General features: G+C 41.0%; 1 protein-coding gene across 2 annotated transcripts in view; it reads left to right on the top strand.

Moving 5' to 3' along the window:
- Positions 1-1,218: 1,218 nt before the first annotated feature.
- Positions 1,219-14,678, top strand: part of PPP4R3A (protein phosphatase 4 regulatory subunit 3A) — a 37,476-nt gene continuing 24,016 nt past the window's right edge. For both annotated transcript variants that reach the window (XM_045901411.3, XM_045901409.3), the window contains exons 1-2: positions 1,219-2,200; positions 13,125-13,180. In XM_045901411.3, coding sequence (XP_045757367.1) covers positions 2,059-2,200; positions 13,125-13,180 — 198 coding nt within the window. In that variant the 5' untranslated portion in view covers positions 1,219-2,058. The remainder of the gene's footprint in view (positions 2,201-13,124; positions 13,181-14,678) is intronic.

Genomic DNA, 14,678 nt, shown 5'->3' with positions numbered 1-14,678 from the left:
CTACTGAGCACTTGAAACGTGGCTAGTGTGAATAAGGAACTGAATATTAAACTTTAATTAAATTGTACATTTAAAAATTAATGTTTTGGGGAAAAAACTGAAAATAACTTGAATATGTGAATCTACTTTTTCAATTGTAGATTTAATAAACTAAATACAGATTAGGAATTTCCAATGAAAATTTAGCTTCCAAGTAGAAATTTACACCAGAGGTAAAACACACATCGCATCTTGAACTTAGTACAAAAAAAGGAATGTAAAATATCGTTAACTTTATACTAATGATTAATATTTTGAAGATACTGCATTCAATAACATACCTCATTAAAATACGTTTCAGCAGTTTCTTTGTACTTTTTCAAAAGTGGCTACTGTAAAATTTTAAATTACATGTGGCTCATTTTATTTCCAGTGGGCAGCAATGACCTCGACAGCCTGGCAGATATTAAAAGCCCCTAAAACGGCGGCTCTTACTTGCGTGAGAATGAGAATTTGGAATGAGATCGACTCCTTTGTGAGGATTAGCAGTGCTTAACATCTCACGCTGAGAATTACTCATCCCGATTATACAATAGCATATCCGTATCTGGTTTCGTGAGCCCTTCAAGTTCTTTTTTGCAACATGGAGGACTAGAAAAGAGCAGTTCTGATAAAGAATAAAGGAATGGCGGCAGCAGCTGGACTGTAAGGTGAGGCTTCAGACTTGTCACTTCGGGCTCGGGGCCAGCCGCCCCGCTTCTAGACTCGCCACACCAGTGCGTGCCCCATGGCGGCTCCCAAGACGTGCGGAGGCCCTCGCCACGCAAACCTGCGGCCTTTCCCGGAAGCTTTTCCATTTCTCCCCGAAGGAGAAACGCCTGCAGTCCGCGAGGCTCCGGCGCCTCCCCAACCGTGCGCTCCCGGCGCCCAGGAGAGGACACTCGCGGACAGGGAGGCGGAAGCGGAGGCGCCGCGGGAGAGCCCCAGGGCGACGCAGCCCGGCGCCTGTAGGGCAGGCAACGGCTGCGGCTGCCGGGCAGCGAGGAACCGGGGAGGCCGCCGCCCTCGGAGCCGGAGACGCCAGACGCGCGGCGAGTAGGCGCGCCGAGGCCGGAGGCGGGCTCCACGCCTCTTTCGAATCCCCGAGCGGGGCTGATGACGAACACAGGGCGCGACGGCGCACACGCCGCCCCGCGCTCGCACGACGGTGCGTGCAGGGAGCGCGAGGGAGCCCCGGGCCGTCACCGGCGCGACCAGCGTTCCGCCTCCTCCGCTCCCTGCGCTCCCGCCACCTCGGCTGCTCGGCGCCCGCCTCCCGCCTCCGTCCGAAGCCTCCGCCGCAGCGAGGCTCCCGGCCTCGCTCCTGTCTCTTTAAATGGTGGGGCCAACGGGCTGCCCCTGCAGCTGCTGCCTGGGTGGCCCCGCGCGCCGCTATTGAAGGGCGAACCAAGATGGCGGCGGCTTTGGCTGTGTGAGGAAGACGGAAGAGGCGGCGGCAGCGGCCAAGGGAAAGGGACTTCCAGGAGGCAGGAGCGCTCGTGCGTCTGGGGGCTCTCGCAGTCTCCTGCGCAGCGGTAGCAGTTGCAGCAGGAGCAGGCGCCCCTCGGCTTGAGACAGTTGAAGCAGAGGAGCGGAGCGGAGCCACTGGCGGCGGTGGCGGGGCCAGGTATAAGGAAGGAAAACATGGCGGCGGCGGCCTGAGGAGGCGGCGGCGGCGCGGGAAGCGGCTTCGCGGAGATCATGGCGGAGGCGGGAGCAGGGCAGTGACCGGCGCTCCGAGTTCCTACCGCATCGGGCCGGGAGGCTGTGAAGCGCTGCGCGCCCCTCTCGGGGCGGCCGGGCTCGCCGGGCTTGGACAATAGCGCCGAGGAGTCGGAGGCGAGCAAAGACCGGGGCCCAGAGGTCGGGCCCGGGAGCGGGCCATGCGGGCGGTACCGCGATCCCGCGGCGGCCAGCGGCGGCAGTGAGGCCCGTGAGTCCTCCGCTTGCGGGCGTCCTCCCGCCTTGGCTCCCGCGTGTCCCGGCCCCCCTTCCTGGGCGACTCCAGCGGGGCCTCTGCCCCGGCCCCCGGGCGGCACGATGACCGACACCCGGCGGCGGGTGAAGGTGTACACGCTCAACGAGGACCGGCAGTGGGACGACCGGGGCACCGGGCATGTGTCGTCCGGCTACGTGGAGCGGCTGAAGGGCATGTCCCTGCTTGTCAGGGCCGAGAGCGATGGTAAGTGCAGCCCCTTGCGGCGGGACCCTCGCCTTCCCCCACGGCTCCGGGCCACATACCTGGTTGTTGGGGGGCCACTGGTCTTTTAAGGGGACGGAGGGGGCGCCTGGGGCTGGGGGAGGCTGCCGCCCTGGGGGAGGGCGGGCCACCAGCACCCCCGTCCTCTCGGAGTTAGCTGCATAGAGAGCGCTCGAAAGGTCTTTTTCTTCCCAGCGCCTGGTTGCACTTGCGGGGACGAGGGGAGCCCAGCACGTTTGAGCTGTGCTGCCCGGGCGTGTGGAGAGGTCGGGGGCCTGGGATCGGGAGCCCGGACCGTGCTGTTCTTTTGCACTAGAGTGACCTTGAGAAAGGCACTGATTAATCCGATTTTGAGCCTTAGTTCACTCATCTGTAAAGCAGGCGTGAAACTTTCTCGGAGCGAAGAAAGTTCTTAGGTGTTTCACTCTTTGGAGAACGTTTTGCTGTGGCCTCCCCGCCCCCCTTTAAAAACTATTTTTCTGCCACATTTTTTTGATCCTGTTGCAGGTTGGCAACACCGGTTCATGGATCTGGCAACTCTGCATTCGGCAGAGAAAATGCTTTTTACCTTGAGAAGATAGATTTGTGTTTCCCAGTGTTGTCTTTTTCACTTATAATAATGCAGAATTTTGTGTACAGTTTGTGTACACGTCTTGCAAGTGTGGAACTATTTTATGCGAGCTTTTTTGATTACTTAAATGTATAATCGCAATTTGGTTCAGTTAACAGGTGAGGAGAAGGTGGCAGATAACTTTAAAACCTTTCGTATTTGCCGTAGTGCCTGTGCTTCACATATTTTGAAATAGCCCTTAGGTTCAAAGACCCAGTCGTTTGAAAATAAGTGTTTCACATTTTTCAAAACTTTCTTTAGGGTTTGCCACTTCCCTCTGTGACATACCTTGAATTTCACTTAAAATGTTCACATCACGTGAAAGTATTTCCAAATTGTTTCTTCTGAATTGGAAAACCTGTCTTGTTACATTAGTCTATAATTTCACTCTAGCTGTTTCAGTTTGTTAGGATTGTAGTTCTGTATCTGAATTATTACAAACTCGTCTCAAGGAATTTTAATTGGATTTTCAACCCAGAACTCCCAATTTCATGAAAAACAAAACAAGACTCACCCTTCTGTAATTAAAGAGTCTAGAGACATTGATTTTCAATTTGAATTGAAAAATTGTAATTTAAAGTTATATTGCCCACAGGTTATCTTTATAAGACTACCCCGAGTAACTTAATTGGAGAGAAATTAACTTCTTTTCAGAGGCCTTTAAAGGATTTTGAATACATTGAGTATATTTTTCTGAGGCCTATTTATTTGCCTCTTAAAAATACAAGTTTGAATGTGTTGGTGTGCTTTTGTATGTGTTTATCACATAGTCACCAACTACTCTCACATCTTCTTTGCACGTTTGGAAAACTTTTTACATACTGAGTTGAAAAGTATGGGCTTTGTATGTTCAGTTAACTTCCAGATGAAAGTTTGTGTAGATTTGTGATCAGTTCTTTGCAATCTCATAACACAAATAACCACATCACATACTTAATTGGACACATTATACAGAGTCCTTTGTTTAAAGTGTTTTTAAGCATTAAGTTTTAATGTCATACTATCCTAGTGAGTCCCACTCTACTAACCTACTAATGTAGGGATCTGGTTTTTTTCCCATTTTAATTTTTACCACTTTGGAAATAGCCCCTCAACTCCCATCCTCCCTTGGGGAAAGTTTGGGACTTTGCAGGGAAACAGGTTGAATGGCAAAAACAAAAAGGCCTTAATTTTTTATCTATTAATTTTATTTATTTTTACTTATTGATAAAGAGAGCTGAAATAAATGTAACTGATGTGCCCTTGTTAATTTAATATGTAAGGAAAACTAAATCCAAAGAGTGGGTTTAGAGGATTGCAGCATACTTAGGAAATACTGTCATTAATAATCTCTAGTTTGATGATTGTTTTTTCCTAACAGGAAAACTCCAAATAAGAATGATAATCAAAATTTATTGAGTGCCTACTGTGTGCTAGAGACTCTTTACTTGTATCTGCTGATATAAGTACTATTATTAGTCATATTTTGCAGATGCGGAAACTGAGGCTCAGCCTATGGCTTGAGACTGTTATTAATAATCATTAACTGTTTATAGTGTGTTTTAAAATCCCTTGCTGCTGTCTACTTGCGTTTGCTGCTTTATACTTAAAGGCTCAAAGTTTATTTCAAAGAACATGAAAAGAATTTTTAGCCTAAAGATATTTAAAATTACAGTTTATGTCCAAGCCATGTGGGAGTTTTCGTACAGATTGCTAGTTTGGGTCATCCATTATTGTATGCTTCTCCCATTCTCCATTATGGGATAATTGAGAATTTTCTTTTTATTGTGGTGAGCAAAGTGGAAAGTATTTCTGATTTTCTGTAAAATGAATCCTTTATCTTGTTAGAGGTGCTTATACCCTAAACTGAGAATCAGGAAGGTAATTTCTGAATGGAAGTACTTGTGGCCTCCCTGTTAACAGGGCACATCTTTCTGAGTAAGTCTGCCTTTCCCCTCTGAACTGGATGGTTTGGCAGATCTGTAGTCCACCTTTCGCTGGAGGAGAGAGATGTCCTGCCAAGCTCCTGAGCCCATTCTCTAGGTTGCATCCTTATTCAGTAGTTTCCTACTGGCAAAGTGTATTGTAGGAACATAACCCTTTCTTTAATGAAGATAGATTACCTCATTTCTTGGGTTTTTGTCATAGCTAGCTACCTGCAAAGTTCCATCTTCCAAAAAAAAATTACTTGGTATTGTATTTATTATGGTCTTTCAGTTTATGCTGTACCTGTTAGGTTGTATGAAGGGTAATGTCGTCCTTTACTTGCCTTGTCACTTTTATGTTCAAATCATTCTGCTATTGCATTATGGTTTTTACCATCTCCACCTTACAGTTTTAAAATTGATAAAGACTTTGGAATTTCTCCACACACTGAAGGATGTCTTTTTAACATAAAATCAAATCCATGCTCCTTATTCTGGATTACTTGCCAAGCATCAGGAATAGTGTTCTTATATTTGGTTTTTACCTTGAGATTTATAAAGTAATTTTTACATTTCAGAATAGTTCATCTGTTATCTGAGTTGCCTCTTTCAAAGCTTAAAAGGTTAAATTTTCAGTGTTATTTGAGGCATGAAGAAAATGAGACATGGGGAAGTGTTTTGTTCAAGTTAGTACTGCTAGCTAATGGTACAAACTGGAATCCTGTACCTCTGCCTCTTGGAGAACTTGGTTGTAGGTAGTGCCTCACCCCCGCTATAATTAGAAAAGGAGGTCAGAGCACTTTAGGTGGAAAGCCTGTTTCGTTTTGTTTTGTTTGGGCTGTTGTGGTGAAAGAAATGAACAGAGATAAGTATCAGCAATTTTTTTTTGCTCTTATAAATTAGTAAGCAGTATAGAATCTCGCATACAGTAAGCATTCCAGATTTAGCTACTGAGAAGAGCTCAGTGTCAGTACGGGGAGAAATACTTCACTTTGAAAAGTTCATTTAAACTCTTTTTTTTTTCTTCTTATGTAGACCCACTTTGTAGAAAATTACTAGGCCTAGGGTAAGCAAGCCCTTATTTATCATCTTCTGTGTGTGGTAACTTCTGACAGTTTGAAGTCCATCAGCCACGCTGGGTATAGGTGGTAGGGACCGAGCGTAGTGAAGGCCTGACGACGCAGGCATGGGACCTTTTAATGTAAAGCTGCCCCCCCACCCCCAGCCTTCGTTTCAGTTTTTAAATGCCGTGTGTAATCGTGAGCCACGAAATCAGTAGAGAGGGAACACAGACTAGGTTTAAAGCCTACACTAGTGTCCTGTCCAGATGATATTTTGGACTTCCATTCATTTTTGATGATATTTTCTTCCCACTAATGAAGCACCGTACTTAAGCTCCTGCCCTTAGTTTTGAGCATTGATAAGGACAATATACCAGCAATGCCTAGATGTTGAACTGCTTACTGTGGAGTGACAGAACTGGACCTTGTCATTCTGAAATCCTTAAGTATTTATCCAAATCTAAACTAAGACCAGGACCTCTGTTTCTGTAACTACCTGAATCTGATTGGTTGGTAGGTTGATATTGAAAATAGAACCATAAAAGTTACAGAAACTCTAATATCTCATTTCTCCAGTGAAAGGAAGTGCTATCTTCTAAGTAAGTGAAATTTCTAGCTAAAAAACACTGTATCTGAAAGATTAAAAATCTTAACAGTTTTCTTGGAATGTTTCCTAAATATCATATACTGAAATGTTTTTCTTAAGCAGTGTAAAAACCTGTTGGCTAACCTTTCGTTCTAATGTGTTTCTGGATCGTTGTTATCAAAAAATTACTAATTTTTCTACTGTTCAACAGCACAGTGATGCTCATGAAATGATATTTTGTCCATGCTCTAAGAAAAACAAGTATTGAGTGCTGGTTATGTAGTAGATGCTGGGGTATGCACTTCAATATGAATTTTTAGTTAATGCAACAACCCTATGACGTATTATTTTTTCTAACCATAAGTCTTCCTGTATTGATTATTTGATTGGGTAGTTCAGTGGTCTTTTTTTCCTGCACTCAGCCAGAAATCTAGATTTTTTTTTTTTAATGTACAATCCTTCCATTTTAAAATATTTGCATGAATTCAGTGTATGAGTATGTGTGTTAGAGTATGACTCAAATAAGCTGTCTGCTGGCTGGATCCAGGCTGCAGGCACTAGTTGTAATTCTCTGATTTAAACACTTTTGGAATGATATTTCACTCTGCACCACCAGCTACTTCTCACCCCACTCCCTGGAGCTGTTTGTTTTGATAAGGTGTATTGGGGATTGGCAGCAGAATACAAGAAAAGCTCTCATATTTCATTTTACAGGAAAAACAAAGATGTTGTGAAGCAGGGAGGGAACATTTTTAATGACCTAAAATCTTGTATACTCGTAATTGTACTAAATGTTTTATTGTCCATCTTTGCTTATCTGTATTTGATGGCTTCCATTTGTAGTTGTCTTGGTGATGTTCTGAGTGGCATTTCCCCTCCTGTACCGTTGTTCCCCCATTTCCTGAGTATATAGACCTCCTTTTTGTCTATTTGGGGCATCTGTTTATGTCAGGATACATAGATCTGTCATCTAAGTAGCACAGTATTTCGTTGTATATATTTAATTCACACAGTGCACTGTTGGTGGCATTAGAACAGCATTTCTGAAACCTTCTTCCTCAGGATACCTTTCTACTCTTAAAATTGGGGGTCCTCAAAAGCTTTTGTTTATGTGGGTTGTGGCTACTGATATTTGCCACATTAGAATTTAAAACTAATTCTTTAAAAAGCTTTTAAGTCAGAATTTAGTGAGAAGAACGTCACTGTTTTACAGTTTTACAAATCTCTTTAATGTCTGGTTTAATTTTTAAAAAAGGATTCTTAACCTGCTTCTGCATTCAGTCTTTTGCAATAACACAGTATAGACCCTGAGAAAAATAAGGGTGAAAAGGTAAATAACATCTTAGTAGTAATACTATGAAAACACCGTTGATTTTCCAGACTCCCTGAGGTCCCACACGTTGAGAACAGCTGGCAGAGAGATTGTTTTTAGATTTTTACCATTACAGACACTGCTAGTGACTTATTTGTTCATACACTTGGCACTGTGTAAAAATGTAGGCTAATTTCCTAGAACTGTTGGAGCAAAGAGAACTATGTTTTAAAAGCTTGGTAGAGAAAGATAAAATGACCCTCTCAAAAAGTTGATTGTAGTTGTGGTAAACTACAGAATTAAGGACCCTCTTTATTTTTTGAAGAAGTATGTGTGTAAATATGGACTTGTAGGCCTATCAGAGCTTCTACGGAACAGACTCACAAGCACTTGCCGTGCAGGAATACTCTTTAGTTCACCTGAAGATGGTTGATTTTGCTAGTGGTCTGAATGAATGGATTCTGCAGTGACAAAGTGAATTACATGTATTGATGCATTCCCCTTAGTTTGATCACTGTCTTGATGTTTCTTTGTGTCTCCATATTTCCTTTCCAAGTGTTTAGGTTGAAGGTGGGAAGGCCTTTCTCAAGTCTTAATATTGGGGTTTGCTGTGTAGGCTTGTCTTTCTCTGGTCTGTGTGATGGAGTGTCTTTGTCAGATGGTGAGGAGGATGTGTCATGGAGAGGGTGAGAGTGAATTCTTCTGGGGGATAAGGGCATCTATTTTATTGGAGAGGATAGGTATGTTTCTCAAATAAGTTTGGGTGGGGGCCGTTGTGCATATGTGCTTCAGTTGTTAAGATAAGCTGAACCTACCCTGTATCAAAAGCATGTGTTCCCCTCAATGAGAATCATCTCTACCTCCTGTGATGTTGCTTAAGGTCTGCTACTAAGGACCATCTTCCTCATTTCTCCCCTGTTGTTTCTGTTACCATGATAAATGCGTCTCACCTACAGTTGAACTCTACATCCCCAGCCTTACCCATATATTACTAGGATAGAATTGCTGTTCCCAGTACTCTAGCTATAGCAACTGATACAAGTAAACTTGTTGGGAGAAAGGATTGTGTTAATGCATATTAACACTCAACTGAGTCTTTTTCTGTTGATTGGAAAAGCGCTGATAACTTGATCCAGTAGAAACTGAGATGGGGGAAGGGAACCTAATAGATGGCCTAGAAATAAAACTAGAATAATGTGTCTTTGTTATTATCCTAGCCCCCAAACTAAAAGGCAGTTTCCCATGATCCAACCTCTACAGCCTAACGATTTCCTAGGGAGCATGGTATTTGGGGACCAGAGCTGGACTTCCTAAGGTGGTGCCTTAGATCAAAGCCATGGGATATGTCTGTGATGTGTTTCAGGAGAGAGATTTTTCCTTAACATCTTGAATGGCCCAGTAAAGAAAAACTTGCCAACACCAGAAGCTTCCAGTTATCTACTTATTCTTGTTTTAGCTAGGGCTTTGGGAGGGCACACTTCAGGCTTTCAGTTTGGGATTTTTCCTTTCTAATTTCCCTGACCCTGTAACTTGATGGAGAGTTTTGAAGCAAATGCAAAAGGGATTGGTACTTGAAAAATAATAGTTATACCCCTGCTGGTTTTTGTTTTGTTTTAGTAGCAGCCAAGTCAGGTGTGTGGTTTTCTTTCTTTCCTTTTTCCTTTTAAGTACGGGCCACACCCAGCATGGAGCCCAACGTGGGGCTTGAACTCATGACCCTGACACCAAGACCTGAGCTGAAATCAAGATGCTTAACAGACTGAGCCACCCAGGCACCCCGTCCTTTTTTCTTTTTTTAATTGAAGTATAGTTGACACCCAGTGTTTCAGGTGTGTTTCTTGAAAGAACAATTTGAAGTGATAACTTCACCCCTCTGTGCCATATGTTGTTTACCCCTACTCTTAAACTGAAAAAAAAAAAAAAAGTTTGAAGTATAATAGATCAAAAAGTTACACAAATGGTAAGTATTCAGCTTGGTGAATTTTCACAAAATAACCAGCACTCAGGAAGCCTGCTTCATGTCCCCTTCACAGTCATTATCTCCCCCTGCCCACTAGCACTGTAGATTAATTTTTGCTACTCTTTGAACTTTATGTAAATAGAATTATAGGGTACATATTTTTCTCTGAGGTTTCTTTCATTCATGTTTATAAGAGTCATATATGTTGCATTCATGTATTTGGTTCATTAACATTACAGTGTGCTATTCCACTGTATGAATATTTACACCTTTTTTTTAATTAACATTGTTCATATGCTATATAATTCACACATTCAAAGGGTATAATTCATTGTTTTTTAGTATATTCACAGGGTCATGCAACTATCCCCACAGTCTTTAATTTTTTAAGAATCTCTACACCCGGGCGCCTGGGTGGCTCAGTTGGTTAAGCGACTGCCTTCAGCTCAGGTCATGATCCCAGGGTCCTGGGATCGAGTCCCGCATCGGTCTCCCTGCTCTGCGGGGAGCCTGCTTCTCCCTCTCCCACTCCCCCTGCTTGTGTTCCCTCTCTCGCTGTGTCTCTCTCTGTCAAATAAATAAATAAAATCTTTAAAAAAAAAAAAAAGAATCTCTACACCCAACATGGGGCTCAAACTTACAACCCTGAGATCAAGAGTTGTATGTTCTACTGACTGGGCCAGCCAGGCGCCCCCCACAATCTAATTTTAGAATATTTTGTTCTCTCTGAAAGAAGTCATGTACCCATTAGCAGTCACTACCCATTCACTCCCCCTTTCCTCCCTAAACAGCCACTAATCTACACATCTTTCTCTAATTTGCACACTGTACATTTTATATAAAATATATAGTCTTTTGTGACTGGCTTCTTTCACTTGTAATGTTTTCAAGGTTCATCCGACACGTATTTTTTTGTGTGTAGCTGACTAGTATTTTATTCATTAGGTTTTGGACATTTGGATTATTGGCACTATTTTGCTATTATGAGAAATGCTGCTAAGAACATGTACACATATTTGTGTGAGCATATGTTTTCATTTCTCTTGGGTATACACCTAGGAATGGAATTGTTGGTAACTAGCAGTTGAGTAACTGCCAAACTGTTTTCCAAAGGGGATGCCTTTTTACATACCCACAAGCAAAATGTATGAGGGTTCCAGTTTCTCCATGTGGTTGCCAACACTTGTTATTGGCAGCACTGTCTTTGATTATAGGCATCCTAGCAGGTGTTAAATGGTCTCTTATTTGTGGTTTTGATTTGTATTTCCTTAAGGACTAATGATGTTGAGCATCTTTTCATATGTTCATTGTCCATTTGTGTATCTTTTTTTTCAAGAAATACCTATTCAGATCTATTGCCCATTTTAAAAATTTGGTTGTCAGAGGTCTGTATACAAATTCCTTATCAGATACATGATTTACAGATATTTTCTCCCATTTTCTGTGTTGTCTTCTCACATTCTTCATGGTATTATTTGTAGCACAAATTTTGATCATATCCAATTATCATTTATCAGTGATGTCGAGTATTTTCTTTTGGGTAGGTGTGGTTTTGTGTGGTTTAACCTTTTTTTTTTTTTTTTTTTTTTGACACAGAGAGATAGCACAAGCAGGGGGGAGCGGCAGGCTGGCAGAGGGAAAGGGAGAAGCAGGCTCTCTGCTGAGCAAGGAGCCCGATGCGGGGCTCGATCCCAGGACCCTGGGGTCATGACCTGAGCCGAAGGCAGCTGCTTAATGAACTGAGCCACCCAGGCGCCCCTGTGCGGTTTAACTTTTAAAGAGGCTTACTTAGTTTGGTTCTAGGACACTAGACCTTTTGCATCTTCTGAATGTTATAAAGTAATCTAGTTGTTTCATTCTGTTATTTATGTAGTTTTCTAGAGATGGATTATTTTTCAGCACATGATATATTTCAAAGTGGTTTTTTTGGAATGTATTTTCTCCTAGAAACCACGTTTTGAGTGTAATTATTTGCCACAAAAAGTTAAGTTTGATCCATAATGTACCAGACCTACTCTGATTTCACTGGGAAATGATATAGATTGCAATTTTTGTTCTTGTATGTACAAAAAACAATGGAAGAATATTTACAAAGAAAGTTGGAGACAATACTTTTGAGGGATTCTAGACATTGAGTTCATTTGCTTGCTGCTTTTTGTTATGAATGCCTCACTAGACAACTCTTTATAATTACTAAAATAAAAAATCCAGTAATTGTGCATAAAGAAAATTGAAGCACTGGAAATTATTTTAATTAATATGGCAAAGGTTGGGAGAAGAGGAAAGATTAAAACAAATTTCCTCTAGAATGTGAGGATACTTGTCTGAACCTCAGTGAGCCAGAAATAGTAAAAAAAAAAAAAAAAAAAAGCCTAAAGAAATGGGGTGTTGGGGGTAACAGGTGGGAAAAATATGGAGACTGTTTAGTTACCTTAAGTATAGAAAGAATGAGAGACACATTTGGAGTTAAGTTTACCTGTGCTAGACACAGTAGGAGTATTCGAGTGAAATGGGAGGCTGTTTGTGTGCACAGGGTGTTCGCAAATTAAGTCCTTACATCTTGGTAAATGCTGGTATTTTACTGTATTTGGTATCACTTAGCACTGTTCTGAGCACAGAGGAGTGAACGGTCAATAAATCACCAAATGGGACAGTATCATAAGATTAGTAAATGAACTTTAACATAAAAGGAAACTAAATTTGGGAATGTTAAGCACCCTTTTCTCAGCTGCCTAGCCACTATTTGGAATGGGAAAGTAATGGTGACATGTAATAGAAGAAATGAAAGATTTGGATGAAGGATAGCTACAGAGAAAATTGCTGCTGCTTAAGCATTTTGGGGCAGTACTTGTCTTTAGATAGTACTTTGGGGATAAACCGGAACTAGAGTGAGGGGGGAGGCGTAAAGCTGGTCTTAAAATTTGCTCTTTGTTATAAAGCAGTAGTTATTTTCTGAATATCACAAGTCTTATGATATGGCCAGGGAAAAGACAAAAATGTGCAAATTAAAATTATAAACTATGAGGAAAAAAATGATCACTTGAAGATGAAGTGTGATAATTCTGGAACAGAAGTAAGAGACTTTCCGAAGGTGAAGTGTAATGTGGGGCTATACTGGGGCAGTGGATCGTATCCAAGTCATAATGTATGTTGGAGATTTAAATTCAGGTCACCTGGCTTCATGCTGTGCCGTTTCACTGCCCTGTGCTGCCCATAAGTTGTTAGATTTCTGTTACCATCCAGTCCTTACTCTTCAGATAATTGTGTCCTCCTCCTCAAAAGTAAACATGCATAAAGCATGTTTACTTTACAGGTTTTATTCTATTTAAACTTGTTTTTAAAATACTATTTCCTTAACTTGAAGTTACATGTGTATCAAGTGTTCAGGAAAGGAAGTGTGCGTGTATGTGATGGAATGTAATTATGCTGCTTTGCAATTACATAATGGAATGTTTTGTTTTTCTGTTTCCCAGGTTCTCTACTTTTAGAGTCCAAAATAAATCCTAACACTGCATATCAGAAACAACAGGTAAAAATTTGAAGATGTTGTGTTTTACCTTGTATATTATTCTCTCAGTTGGGTGATTAAATGAAAATTTACCATTGATTCATTACAGTGAAAAATTAAAAACAGTTTAAAACATACTTTCCCAGCCTAATTCTAAAATGTGATTTCAGCCAATCTCTATGGTGTATAAAGCAATCATTTTAAACTTGCTTGAGCCAGCAAAAAAATTGCTTCCAGTTAAGCTAAGTTTTTGCTCCATATATTCTTGCAACTAAGACTTAATTCTCAAAAGTTTAAAACAATACAGCTTTCTTGTTTCTACATAAAGAAAAAAAAGTGACCACTGATGTAATAATCAGCTATTAACGAAAAGGTAGAAACTACTTCCTTTGCTATTGTAGATGCTAGTGCAGAAGGGACATTTCTGTCCCTATACAGCAACCCAGGTAAAAATTTGATTCTTGCATAACCTGAATAGGACCTTATAATAATATGAAAATAGAGTAATGATGTTAAGGCATCTTTCAGTTTTAGTACACTCTTTCTTGTACCCTTTGGATGAACAAGCAGTATCTGAAAGTAAATCTTTCTTTATTTGGTAGACCTTACTGGCACTATCATCAAAAGGTGTTTATTCAGAATACACACACACACACACACACACAAACACAGATACACTGAGTGCGTACAAAGTAAGTGAAGGCAATATCAGTCCCCTCAGTGCTCTCAAGGTACAGAAATAAAATAAATTTAGAATAAAGAATATTATTAGCACATTCATATGTATATATTACTTTATGAATATATTACTCTATAAATAAATTATTAAGTGCTTTGCTTCATCATTGACCATTAAAATACTACTAGAAGGAAGTTAGTGTTGGCTTTATTTTGCGCATTAGATGATCCCTGAAGATTATGACTTGCTTGAGGTCACACAGATAGTATATGGGAAAGCTGATATTAACTCCTAAGTCTGCTTAATGGTGATTTATTTGTTCAAAAAACATTTGGTACAATATGAAATATTTTCTTGATAGTCTAATGGTCTACTAATACTTTGTTGCATTTAGTGTTCTTAAGAAAACTGGTTTCATTGGAGTGGCTGGAGACTAGAGTATTTTGCCTTTGATATTCTATACTTAAATACGTAAATTTGTATTTTGAGGTTTCAGTCAGTTGAAGAGTAAAAGCACATCTGAAGAAAAAGAACAAGTCTGTTTTGAGGATGAATGAAGAAATCCCTGTGTCTTAAGCTGTAGGTTGTTGGATGATAAATAAGATGATTTTGTGAAAATTAGACACTTCAAGGAAAACAGAAGAGCAATTCCTAAAAATTTTCAAACTTCTAAATTTGCCAAATGGGCATTTAAGAGCATATGTCTAGTTGTGCCCTGTTTTAAGCCTACAGATGATTCTGAATTTACATTGTACCAGTGTAATTGCTTATGGTCGTATTAAATCTACCTTATTACCAATGTGATACTGGTTTTAGGCTTATTTCAGTGGGTCTTTATCA

The sequence above is a fragment of the Mirounga angustirostris genome, unplaced genomic scaffold, assembly GCF_029215605.1.
Source record: "Mirounga angustirostris isolate CCGP_5_RB_7025 unplaced genomic scaffold, mMirAng1.0.hap1 SCAF_9, whole genome shotgun sequence".
NCBI classification, from domain to species: Eukaryota; Metazoa; Chordata; class Mammalia; order Carnivora; family Phocidae; genus Mirounga; species Mirounga angustirostris.
This window is presented reverse-complemented; position numbering and strand designations above follow the sequence as displayed.